General features: G+C 42.5%; 1 protein-coding gene across 1 annotated transcript in view; it reads left to right on the forward strand.

Annotated features, from left to right (window-relative positions):
- The window catches only part of LOC126095539 (uncharacterized), a 114,326-nt gene that overhangs the window by 78,064 nt on the left and 21,929 nt on the right, over positions 1-14,333 (forward strand). The window contains exon 5 of the mRNA XM_049910320.1: positions 5,315-5,516. Within this exon, the coding sequence (XP_049766277.1) occupies positions 5,315-5,516 (202 nt within the window). The remainder of the gene's footprint in view (positions 1-5,314; positions 5,517-14,333) is intronic.

The following is a 14,333-nucleotide window of genomic DNA, read 5'->3' on the forward strand; positions in this document are numbered from 1 at the left end:
AAGATATTTGGTATCCATTTCGTTTACCACTACTTCCCATTTACTATCATGAAAATCTGGGTCAGCGTCCCTCCATAATGACTGAGATGCTGAGCTTAGCTTCAGTATTGCACATTGCATGCTTTTGGAAGTGAAGTTTGTTGAAAACAAAAGAAAAGGAGAACAAAAGGAAAATAGTGTGTGAAAATATTATGTGAAAGGATAGAAGTTTTGTTACCGTTACTGTTATTTATTTGTGCTACATTCCTTATCAAACCCCGCTCTGTGTTACCTACATAATCCTTTCGTGTGTAGAATGTATTGACTGACAGACACTTTTCAACTACCATTTTAAATAAGTCAATTTTAATAAGTCTTAAACCTCCTTGGGAAGTTTATTGTACAGTTTCATTCCTTGTTAGAGTATTCTGTTTTGAGTTTTATGTTTCTTCTTTCTTAGTAAACGTAAGTTCATCCTATATCTTGTCCGCCGCTCGTGGTCTCGCGGTAGCGTCCTCGCTTCCCGAGCACGGGGTCCCGGGTTCGATTCCCGGCGAGGTCAGGGATTTTCACCTGCCTCGAGATGACTGGGTGTTTGTGTTGTCCTCATCATTTCATCATCATCCAGGAAAGTGGCGAAATTGGACTGAGCAAAGATTGGGAAATTGTACGGGCGCTGATAACCACGCAGCTGAGCGCCCCACAAAACCAAACATCATCATCATCCTATATCTTGTTCTATGATCATAGAAAGCGCTGCAAAGGCAGTACTTATGAGTGTTATTTTTGATGTGCACAGGTGACTCGTGAATGTACTGTGTTTCTAACACCTCTTTGAAATGAACACAACAACGACTATTCTTTATTATTCCTATGGCCCTTTTCTTTAGATGGGAAACAGTACTGACATTTTGTTCATTTGTTCCCAGAAAATAATTTTATAGCTAATCATTGAGTCATTATATGAGTGGTATGTGTTTGAAAGACACGGGCTGCTAATCACTGATGACAGGGCTCTTAACGGCATGACTTCCTGTGTGCAGATTGTGACACCATTTCAGTTGTGAATCGGCACTCATTCCTCGAAATTTTGTGTTAGTATGCAGTGCATGGAGACGCATTCCACATTTGATTTAAAAGTCACAATTATTTCGCAAATTGAAAGACAAATTATTAGTTTCGTTTACCTTCAGTTTAACTTTATACATACTCACTGATTACTAACTGCGTTTTCATTTGGTTTCTCAGCAAGAAGCTCTTTCGTTTACTCGGTGACTGTGAAATCGTTGTCTTCAGCGCCGAGGACATTTTATGCATAACTGACCCTACTTGGAAAGTTATTGATGTATTGCAGCAGTAGTACTGGTTCCAGTAGGCTACCGAAGGAACATGTGTATTAATGCATTTTATTTCTGGTAAGAGTTTCACGAGCACCGTAGTTTTATCTGAGATATGTGTAACCTCTACACATTGTATCTTATCTGTTAGACATGATCGGAATAAGCCATTAGCTACACCTCTTATTCCAAGTGATTCTAACATATTTAGTTGAATGTCATGCTCAACAGTGTGAAAAGCCTTGGAGGGAGGTAAACATATGGCTGTGACACACTCAGTTTTGACAAGAGCATAAAGTAACATTTTCGTGAATTCTACTGTGGTTGATTCTGTACGTCCACCACTTCACAAAATAAACTGTGGTTCGCCTCCTAGTTATCTGTATCTTTTTCATTACCTTTCTTCAGCATAGGCACAGCTCTGACCAGTTTTAAATATACAAAAAATTCCACTGATGCGAATGATTTATTCATTATGTTTGTTATGGGAGTTTGTACACTCTGTACGTAATGTTTCAGTACACACATTGATATTTAATTTCAAAAAAATGACTCTTCACTTTTTAAGGTATATGCAGTTTTACTGAATTCATGTTCTGTGGTTGGTAGTATCATCATCGTACTTAGTGCATAATTATGTAGAGGAGCTACAGATGTATTTGGGAATTTTGTAGTAGTTTCTCTGAAATACTTGTAAAATGCCTATTCACATTGTTTTCTAAACGGTGTGAATGTTTTATTCTTTTATACTATTCCTTTCTCTTTCTCTTTCCTCTATAATCACGTCCTAATTGATTTGATATTCTTGCCTAAATTATATCTTACTTTATCATTAAATGGTGTTCCTATAAATCGTTTTATACATGTTATAGAAATTTAAGATGTCATGATAATTATGATTATTTATTATGGAGCTGACATAGGTAAGGACTTGGGAACACTTTCTAATAAATGCTGTTCAGCATCTGCTTTTCTGTAATATTGATACTGATGTCGGTGTTCGTGGATCTGATGTTTCAAAATTATGTTTAAACAATTTTGAGAATTTTACAGTTATCTTGGCTTATCTGTACACTTCGTTCCAGCTTCTGTTTGCTAGTTCTCTTGAAACGTTTTCTATTTTCATTTCTGATAAACTTCTTTCATTGGGCTTTGGTTTAGAGATTTTTTTTATACCTGATGAAATTATTGTTATTTGCTAGAAATGCCTCGTCTTTTACAGCTACATAACTTTTCCCTGTCTGTATTAGCGGCCACGTGATTGATTAATGATGCAATCATTGCAATAATCCTTGTTGCACTATTGGCCAATAAGGACATGTCGAATCTGTGAATGATATTTGTGAGTGTACAACTAGTTTGATGTGTGGTATTTGAGTTTATATTTCCGCCTCCACCTAAAGCTATGATGACATCTATAGGTAAGCCATCGTATAGAACTTCTGTAATCTTAATGAAAGGAAATATCTGCACTACCACTGAGTGATAGTTACGTACACACAAAAAGATGAACTCGTTGAATTAATGAATCAGTTGAACCAGTTTTCCCTTCACAGACCTTTTTAGGTGTAGGCCATGCTTAGTGAAACGTGCTTACGTCAAAGCGGTAGGTGGATCAAAACAAAATGTCCAGACACTCTGTGACCAAAATGGTACTGAAACAGAGGATGACAGACTAAAGGCCGAAATACTAAATGTCTTTTTCCAAAGCTGTTTCACAGAGGAAGACTGCACTGTAGTACCTTCTCTAGATTTTCGCACAGATGACAAAATGGTAGATATCGAAATAGACGACTGAGGGATAGAGAAAGAATTAAAATTGCTCAAAAGAGGAAAGGCCGCTGAACGTGATGGGATACCAGTTCGATTTTACACAGAGTACGCGAAGGAACTTGCCCCCCTTCTTGCAGCGGTGTACCGTAGGTCTCTAGAAGAGCGTAGCGTTCCAAAGGATTGGAAAAGGGCACAGGTCATCCCCGTTTTCAAGAAGGGACGTCGAACAGATGTGCAGAACTATAGACCTATATCTCTAACGTCGATCAGTTGTAGAATTGTGGAACATGTATTATGTTCGAGTATAATGACTTTTCTGGAGACTAGAAATCTACTCTGTAGGAATCAGCATGGGTTTCGAAAAAGACGGTCATGTGAAACCCAGCTCGTGCTATTCGTCCACGAGACTCAGAGGGTCATAGACACGGGTTCACAGGTAGATGCCGTGTTTCTTGACTTCCGCAAGGCGTTCGATACAAAAGTTACCCACAGTCGTTTAATGAACAAAGTAAGAGTATATGGACTATCAGATCAATTGTGTGATTGGATTGAAGAGTTTCTAGATAACAGAACGCAGCATGTCATTCTCAATGGAGAGAAGTCTTCCGAAGTAAGAGTGATTTCAGGTGTGCCGCAGGGGAGTGTCATAGGACGTTGCTATTCACAATATACATAAATGACCTGGTGGATGACATCGGAAGTTCACTGAGGCTTTTTGCAGATGATGCTATAGTGTATCGAGAGGATGGAAAATTGTACTGAAATGCAGGAGGATCTGCAGCGAATTGACGCATGGTGCAGGGAATGGCAATTGAATCTCAATGTAGACAAGTTTGATGTGCTGCGAATACATAGAAAGATAGATCCCTTATGATTTAGTTATAAAATAGCAGGTCAGCAACTGGAAGCAGTTAATTCCATAAATTATCTGGGAGTACGCATTAGGAGTGATTTAAAATGGAATGATCATATAAAGTTGATCGTCGGTAAAGCAAATGCCAGACTGAGATTCATTGGAAGAATCCTAAGGAAATGCAATCCGAAAACAAAGGAAGTAGGGTACAGTACGCTTGTTCGCCCACTGCTTGAATACTGCTCAGCAGTGTGGGATCTATACCAGATAGGGTTGATACAAGACATAGAGAAGATCCAACGGAGAAAAGCGCGCTTCGTTACAGGATCATTTAGTAATCGCAAAAGCGTTACGGAGATGATAGATAAACTCCAGTGGAAGACTCTGCAGGAGAGACGCTCAGTAGCTCGCTACGGGCTTTTGTTGAAGTTTCGAGAACATACCTTCACCGAAGAGTCAAGCAGTATATTGCTCCCTCCTACGTATATCTCGCGAAGAGACCATGAGGATAAAATCATAGAGATTAGAGCCCACACAGAAGCATACCGACAATCCTTCTTTCCACGAACAATATGAGATTGGAATAGAAGGAAGAACCGATAGAGGTACTCAGGGTACCCTCCGCCACACACCGTCAGGTGGCTTGCGGAGTATGGATGTAGATGTAGATGTAGTTGTAGATGTATTAACAGTCCAGACTGGAACTACTCTAACACGTATAATGACATTACTGCCATTTTTATCCCCCTGGTAATTCATCTCACAGCCCTGTTAAACCGTTTTCTCGTAATCCATGACCGATTTCAATACAATACTGTGTGCTCCAGTCGTACATTCTCAGAAATCTTCTCCTGAAGTAAAATACGATGTGCGACACTAGTGAACATCTTTCAGGTTGTTTGCCTGTGCTAGCCCGGATTTATGTCATCAGTGGTCCGTCGGTATTGCGATATTTTGCTTTCAGTATAGTAGAATTGTTTCACTTCGTCTACATCGGAACCCCAACTTTTAAGTTTATCCCTAATTTCCATCCTGCTACTCCTCATCAGTCTCGTTTTCCTTTGGTTCACTCTCAACAGAGAGTGTGTGTGTCCTTTAGGCTGTTCAGTCCATTCAACGGATCCTGCAGTTATTTGTCAATTTTCGACATGTAGCGATCAGGAATTCACCCCAGTGTTCTTCACCTGTCAGAATGACTCTGTGCGGAAAATATGCGGGCACCTGAACGGAATTGTAATCGCCGTATAGGTATTCATGGTGCTATACATTCCATTTCGTATAGGAGGTATTCATGGTGCAATACTTTATAGGAGGTGCAGTCCTTTCCATTTACGTGAGTGTGTTTCAAGTTGAGGTCGCACCACGCCGGCAGGAACCTGGCGGTGATCCCGGAGTACCTGCCGGTGGAGGAGAGCTACGACAGCGAGGGTCGCATCCACGTGGTCGGCGAGTGCCTGGCAACACTCGCAGCTGCCTACGTGGTGCCCCGCCAGTCGCCGTACCGCCAGCAGTTCGAGACGGTCATCGCGAGGCTGGTCGAGGGCGGCTTGCTGGCCCACTGGAATGACGTCACGGTACGTGACTAACTCCACACTCGAGGAAGAGGCACTGTGTCTATTAGTATTGCAAGGGATTCGCACATGGCGGGCACTGGTCGTCGTATTCTGGAACAGACATTCGAGAGCGCCGCGGCTTCGGAAGCCTGTGCAACAATCCAGTTCCAGTTACTGTGATTCTCGATCATCAAATAAATCCAGAACTAGGTATTTGTTTGTACAGATATTAGACCGTGGTCGAAAAGTATATTTCTGCACCTGAAGTTCCCCGAATTGTAATGCTGCAGACATCATCAGAAGCTATGAGGCGGTTCTAGGCGCTACAGTCTGGAACCGCGCGACTGCTACGGTCAGAGGTTCGAATCCTGCCTCGGGCATGGATGTAAGTGAAGTCCTTAGGTTAGTTAGGTTTAAGTAGTTCTAAGTTCTAGGGGACTGATGACCTCAGAAGTTAAGTCCCATAGTGCTCAGAGCCATTTGAGCCAGAACCCATGAGGACTCAGATTGCAAACCGAAACTTACAGAAGTTAGGAAATCCGAACTGTTTTAACGTGTCCTCATAACATTCGGATCCTGACGACATAAGACCTCGTCCTAAGAACGCAAAGCTAGTTTGAAACTGCTGTTTGGATCTTTATAGACTTTGATAATGTCACCAGTATTAGGAGGTGAAACAGAACTATCACATCGATAACGGTATAATACTCATAAAACAAATTTTTCAAGGCAAATACCGGCTGCGGAAACCTCCAACGTATAATCAAACACTAGGTAGTTCCTTTGAATTGGCCGATTTCCTTTTCCTATCCCAGTTTGTGCTTCGTCACCCGTTATCTTTTCGTCGATAAAACAGTAGACCTTCCGCTTTCTTCATTCCTAGTTTGACAGACTAGGACACAAACGAATGTGGTGTCCACTCGAAAGCCTTCTGTCTATTACAGCTTCCCCCCTCCACCGAATCAAAAGGTGTTGAACAGTAGACAGTCAATTGTATGGCGTCAGTAAAGAACTTGGGATTAATTCTGGATCATCACTTAGAGTGGACTAAAAACACAACTGCAGCCTGTAAGAAGACAGTGTCACTACATTCACTAAAGAAATTCCTTTCGAGTTTAAAAAAAAGCTCGCAGACTCACTAATACTTCTCATACTATGCTATGGTGATGGTTTCTTCCGAGTACTGTCGTATGAAAGCTCACTGAGGCTATACACGGGGGTGAGGAATGCTTGTGTGCGATACATTGCGAATTAATCCATTTCAACCGCATCACTCCTGCCTAAGAGCAATTGTCATGGCCGCGTGCGGCAGTTATCATGGTTGCGTGCTGATAAGCTTAGATACAATCTTAGTCTATGTCTGCTCCTTCCTGTTTTGAATCACTGCACTCCACCTTATTCATCTGCCACACTTACACTGTTATCTGAACAGCAGACGTATTCATTCTCAGAAAAATAAAATCCTCTCTGTATCACCATATACTACCGCCTTTTTCTACAAACTATTTTCTGTGTTAGGAACCAAACCACTAAACGATCTTCCTCAAAAAATCTGAGAAATTAAATCCCTTTCCAACTTAAAAGACAGTTAATGTGAAACGTCCCCTTTGAAAAATTGTACAGGACTGAGCTCAAACTAACACACAATATTTTTAGCGCAACGCCATCTGACTTTCAAAAATCTCTACAAAAGAATGGCCTGACTAACATTAACCTATACCTTTTACAAATCACTTACCTCACAAAAATCTTCATTACTCGAACTACTGCAATACAGCGAGCGCCACTACTGCCAGCTAAATAAAAGATTCAAACTACGGAAGGCACTAACTACTGATAGGCATAGTTAGCAAATGAAAGATTTTAATAGAGAACAAACAATGTATTTACCTTAATAATCATAATATATATATCAATTCATGCCATCCAGTATTACAAATTTCAAAACTCCGCCATCTCTCTCCCCACATCCACCACTGCTGGCGGCTCACCTCCAACTGCGCAACGCTACGCGCTGTTCACATCCAGCTGCCGCTGCCCAACACTACAATGGCAGACAATAATGCAAACTAGCCACAGACTGCACACAGCACAGCCAGTGATTTTCATACAGAGCACTACGTAACGTTGCCAATAAGAAAATATAAACAGCCTACTTACAAATGGTCCACTTTTAATCACAATAGCCATAATTCCCATATACTACTCTGCAGCTCACTCTCTTCAGTACCCCCTCCCCAATGTTGGCAACATCTACATCTACATATATACTCCCCAAGCCACCCAACGGTGTGTGGCGGAGGGTATTTTACGTGCCAATGTCATTACCTCCCTTTCCCGTTCCAGTCGCGTATGGTTCGCGGAAAAAACGACTGCCGGAAAGCCTCCATGCGCCCTCGAATCTCTCAAATTTTACATTCGTGATCTCCTCGAGAGGTATAAGAAGGGGGAACCAATATATTCGATACCTCATCCAGAAACGCACCCTCTCGAAACCTGGACAGCGAGCTACACCGCGATGCAGAGCGCCTCTCTTGCAGAGTCTGCCACCTGAGTTTGCTGAACATCTCCGTGACACTGTCACGCTTACCAGCTAACCCTGTGACGAAACGCGCCGCTTTTCTTTGGATCTTCTCTATCTCTTCTGTCAACCCGACTTGGTACGGATCCCACACTGATGAGCAATACTAAAATATAGGTCGAACGACTGTTTTGTAAGTCACCTCCTTTGTTGATGGACTACATTTTCTAAGGACTTTCTCAATGGATCTAAACCTGGCACCCGCCTTACTGCCGGTTGGAGTGGCCGAGCGGTTCTAGGCGCTACAGTCTGGAACCGCGCGACCGCTACGGTCGCAGCTTCGAATCCTGCCTCGGACATGGCTGTGTGTGATGTCCTTAGGTTAGTTAGGTTTCAGTAGTTCTAAGTTCTAAGGGGCTGGTGACCTCAGAAGTTAAGTCCCATAGTGCTCAGAGCCATTTGAACCATTTTTGAACCCGCCTTACCAACAATTAATTTTATATGATCATTCTACTTCTAATCGTTCCGCACGCATACTCCCAGATAGTTTACAGAAGTAACTGGTACCAGTGTTTGTTCCACTATCAAATAACTATACAATAAAGGTTCCTTCTTTCTATGTATTCGCAATCCATCGCATTTGTCTATGTTAAGAGTCAGTTGCCACTCCCTGCACCAAGTGCCTATCCGCTGCTGATCTTCCTGCATTTCGGTGCAATTTTCTAATGCAGCAACTTCTCCGTCAACTACAGCATCATCCGCAAAAAACCGTATGGAACTTCCGACAATATCTACTAGGTCCTGTATTTCAAATATGTACTTTCCTAGCAACCACGTACTCTGCTGACACTGTCAGTTCAATCTTCTCCTTTTTCTTTATCCCTTCAGCTTGTATAATACTGAACACATTTTCTAAAATACCATAATAATCCACACAAGTGTCCAACTTACGATATAATCACACAAACTGTCGTTACGACCGTGTTCTGCACGGGAGAAGGCATCCCGATCAATGGACAACTGCGACAGCAATGGCGTCAGGACCCCTATCGCCAGGCGTTGTGTTGCAGGATAGTCCCACATCCATAATCGCTGTGTTCACAGTCACAGACGATGCAATATGGCACAGACAAGACGCCTACAGACTCTCTACCGTGAAGGGTCATCTACATCTACATCAACATCTTAGGAAGAATGATGTGGCCCGATGGCTTAACGTGAATCTTTCTGTGATTTCTCGGATGAGGCGATAGTTCATAGAGACCAAAACTGAATCCCGAAGACCAGGACAGGGCCGACTACGTTTGACTTTAGAATGAGTGGACCCTTATTTGGAGACATGCTGTCTTTTTACCTCTGGTGCGTCTTCAGAGAAGGGAACGTCTAGAATGGAGCTGCCAACATGTCATCTAACAGTCGAACAATGGGCCAATTTTATTTTCGCAGATGATTCCCGATTTGGTCTGGAGAGGGATTCTCGGCGGTTTCAAATCTGGAAGGAACGAGGAATGTGATTTCGGGACAAAACTTTGTGGAAAAATACCGATATTGAGGATATTCCCTAATGTTGCGGGCAAGAATTATGTTTATCACTATAACACCTCATCATGAAATTGTACGGATGAATCATCTAGATTAAGCTGCTATGAGGTACCGTTAGGAGATCTTGGGATCTCACGCGCGGTTGTTACGAGATGCTGTGGGCCCAGACTCCCTATTGATGGACGATAATGCTCGGCCTCATAGAGCACGGTTTTTTTTGGAAACGGAAGATATTGCATAATGGCGTGGCCAGCTCGCTCTCCCGGTTTGAATTCCACAGAGAATGTCTCGGATGCACCAGGGAGACATTTGGAACACGTCAGCGTCAACCAACCACTCTCCAAGACTGTAAGCAGGTCTGCAGAAGGAATGGGCGTTATTGCCTCAACGTGAGATTGATGACCTCATTCACAGCATATCATGTCGTTGTCAGGCCTATATTGGTGTCAGAGGGGGTCACACCCCACACTGAGCACATTAACCAATTGTCGGAATGCGTTGAGTTGGAGAAAAAGCGAAGAAAATTTTTGTCTACCGTAATGCATGTTGCAGTACATTACGTTCTGTATTTTTTACATTGTTTCTACTTCACTATCACTTGTTTACACTTTTTTTAGCAAAACAAACGTAACCTCACTGAATTTCCGTTTGCTTTTTAATATTGGACACCAGTGTTTCTTTCTTAATGCCATTTAATATTATTATTATTGTTGGTGTTCTCTATTATTTTCACTGCTATTCTTATAGTCAAATATTATTATTATCATCGTTATTGGAGGCAGTTATTATTAGTAATATAGTTATTACGTTTCTACTACTGTTACTATAATTGCTGTTATTATTATTATTATTATCATTCCTGTGATCTTGTAATGTATGTGGTACATGTTGTCCATGGTCATCTGGTTGCGCTTCATCAGCATTAAATAAATAATGTAATATGTAATTTTTCAGTTCCAGCCATGTAGGGATAATTAGAAGGCAGAGAAACAGGAAATGAACACCAACGTAATAACTGTTGAAAATAAGAACAGGAACAGGAAGTCAGAATGTTATTTTTTCTCCCATTAAGGTTTCAATAGCTTCTGTCTTCACATCTTTTATTCTACTTGATCTAGAGATCTAGAACTGAAACAAATTTGGTAACCGTTTAGCGTAAAAACGCTCTGCAAGTCCCGCCGTCTCAGCTCAAACGGGGCACTGCAGGACACACGAATGGCTGCCAGGTGGGCGCGGAACAGAGCAGATTAGAACAGGGAGCTGCAATGAAAACTGCAGGTGACACGGCACGTCACGTGATGAATTGCTAGAACGACTGAGGCAGCGGATGAGGAGAGGTTTCATTCGGCTGTGACCAGTGTGGTATTATTCGTGACACGCCTCGAGCCCTGGCCTCACGAGAATCCATTAGCGTCATGAAAGCACGAGTCACAATGACAAAATAAGAGTGTGCGAACCCATACAGTAACACATCTATAGAAGATCTCAAGACGTAGCAAAAAACGAGCTTTTGCCCTGCATGGTGCACTATTTTAAAAAATACGAGACATCAATAAGAGACAAAAACCACATTTATAAAAATCATAACTTTGTGTACAAAACAAACCAGAGCTGACCAAAGCGTCATTTTATATACGAGCGTTAGAACTTTTATAGTGGCAACTATTTATTTACAGCTCGTACAAAATAGATACATGTTTCAAAGTTTCTTAGCAGTGCAGTTGTGTTGATAGTTGGAGCGCGGCGGTCTACTGTCCGAGGAATTTGTAGAAGTTCTGAAGCAAATGCCGTGAAGTGTTTACTTCAATTTAGAAATCGAGTTGAACTCACGAGGGCTTAAATAATGGGAGTGCAGTAGGTGCTATAGCTCTTAGCAGCCCCATCGGTCAAACAAATCAGTAAGAGCCTACACTGCACGTGCCCGAACACTGTCCTGCAAAATAATGGTCAGGTCCTAAAGTGTCATCACTTCTGTCTCTATGCTGTTTATTTTTGAAACACAACCTACGACCAGCTTAGAGACAGAAGTGGTGACACTTTCGGCTGGACCTGACCATCATTTTCCAGGACAATGCTGAAGCACGTTCAGTGCAAGCTGTTACTGATTTGTTTGACTGATGAGACTGCTAAGTGCTATACCACCTACTGCACTCCCCTGACTTAAGCCCTCGTGAGTTCAACTCGATTTCTGAACTGAAGGAAACACTTGACGGAATTCGCTTCAGGACTGCTACAAATTCGTCGGACAATAGACCGCGCCGCATCCCTAGAAGTTGCGAAGAGAAGTTGACGCTTGAAATAAATGAAGCGCACAGCTAACGCACGTCCTGAGACTCAAGCTTGCACCTCAAGCTGCCGGCAATCGTGATGTGATTGACGTACTACGTCAGTGGACTGTTACTGTATTGTGTGGTGTTGTATAACAACACATCATTGGCCCATATTTCACTGATGGCACTCCTAAAAGGGGATAGTTTAGCCCCTTCTTGAGTTGTACCTTACTTTAACCGGTCCACCTCTTATAATGTGTCAAATAATGCGGTATCAGCCTGATGTATGTCCTGCGCATAATGTTAATTGTTGCTAAATGACACTTAGAGGTACAACTAATTATAACATACTTGGTTTCACGCTTCTAAACTTCTTAAGTTCTGAAATATGTGCCTTGTAAGGCATAGCAAGAGCGTCACAGTTTCTGACGTAATGCATCGCATTGAGCACTGTGCTCAGAGCAGGGGTTGCCTCCACTGGCACCTGTATCTTGCCGTAAACGTGCTAATATCACCACGGCACACTCTACCTTCATTGTACAAGTGTCTCAGCTGCACTGCTCTCATACTGTAACGCAATTCACATACGTTGCCACATTAAGACCTGTTTTATTGTGGCTTATTACATTTGCCGTCATCCGGACTTCAGTAATAAAGAAAAACTCGAAACTCTTTTAATTTATGGTGAATGTCACAGAAATGCAACCGCAGCTGTGACACTGTATGCTGAACGCTACCAAGATCAGCGGTGTCCGTCACGTCGAACCATTGGCAACATCTGTAAGGCAGTCACGGAAAAATTAAGCTGGGCTCCCACAAAACGTCAAAGTACTACTGGTAATGGAAACTAAATCGCTGTTCTGGCTCCCGTAGCGCACAATACTCAGGTGGCTGTACGAAAAATTGCACGAGGTGTAGGAATAAGCCGTCGGCATGGGCTTCATCCTTTCCGTATCTCACTGCACCAAAAACTGTACGGGAATGACTCTGAATCCCGCATTGCATTCTGTCGTTTTGCACTTCAGATATTCCACTATTCCTAATCAATATGTTGTTTACGGACGAGGCTTCATTTACAAATCATGGTAATATGAATCTGCGGAACCTGCACTACTGGCCCGTCCAAAATCCCCACTGGTTTCGTCTAGTTGCTCATCAACGACAGTGGAGTGTAAATGTTTGGTGCGTTATCATTGCTAGCTGTATTTTAGGTTCCTATTTTTACCGTGTAACATTGAATGGACAGCGATGTGCATCACTTCTTCAACACACACTAGCGCTCCTCATGGAGAATCTAGGATTGGAAACTCATCTATCAATGTGGTTCCCACATGATGGATGTCCCGCAAACAATGCTAACGTTGCCATAGATGTTTTAGATGAGACATTTCCAAGTAGGCGGATGGGGCGGGGTGATACTGTGCGATGGCCATCACGGTTCCCGGCTTGACGCCATTAGACTTCTTTCTCTGGGGCGCAGTGAGAGACAGAGTGTATCAAGAACGCCCAACGACAGTAGAGGATATGCAACATCGTCTTACTGCGACGTGTGCGGCAATATCTGTAGAAATTCTACAATCTGTGCAATACTCTCACGTTTCCCGTCAACAGTTGTGTACTAATGCAAACGGAGGGCACTTCAAACATATATTCACGTGACACAGTTTCATTGGTCAAGATATGGTTGCATTTTCTGTGGTGGATGTAATGCACAACAATACAACTTCTGTCGGTGACAGGGCACTAGTAAATGTGTTTAGCAAAGTGAATTCAAGGGTGTTATCTCTAATTATAGCTCTAGTTGTTATTTCGCAAGAATAAAAATACATTTACAATTTGAAAAAACATAACTTTCCGTTGGTCGTGCTACTTGTTTATTTTGGTGGGTTTGTGCATACCTTCTCATTGTATGAGCCCCTGACACATGCAGCGTGAGGTGCACGCTTGGGTCTCAAGACGTGCGCTAGCTGTGCGCCTCATTTATTTCAAGCTTCAAGTTCGCTTCACCAATTTCTCGGAATGCAATTGACGTACTGCGATGCAACCAATGCCATTTTTTGTGATTGTTCATGCTATTGATTGCATAAGAACTAAATGGGGATGTCGTTTTAAAAATACAGAAGTTTGTATTAAAAATATTATTTGTTTACGCTTTAAATTTTTTATAGTACTTGATTTCCTAAGTCCCTGCCGTACGTCTATGCTGGTGAACACTGTTTTTGAATACCTATTGTCGGCCAGCCTGGATGTGGTTTTTAGGCGGTTTCCCACATCCTACTAGGTGAATACCGGGCTGGTCCCCACGTCCCGCCTCAGTTACACGACTCGCAGACATTTGTAACACATTCCCACTGTTTCACGATTTACCCCAGACGCAGACAGCTGTGGTACACTGATTTCGTTCCGGGGAGGGGGGGGAAGGGGATCCGGCCACCCCTTAACTTAACTATGCCAAATCCGTACTTAACCGTGCCGACCCTGCGCCCAGTGCGGGAACAAGGCAGT

This window comes from Schistocerca cancellata, chromosome 8, assembly GCF_023864275.1.
Source record: "Schistocerca cancellata isolate TAMUIC-IGC-003103 chromosome 8, iqSchCanc2.1, whole genome shotgun sequence".
Taxonomy (NCBI): domain Eukaryota; kingdom Metazoa; phylum Arthropoda; class Insecta; order Orthoptera; family Acrididae; genus Schistocerca; species Schistocerca cancellata.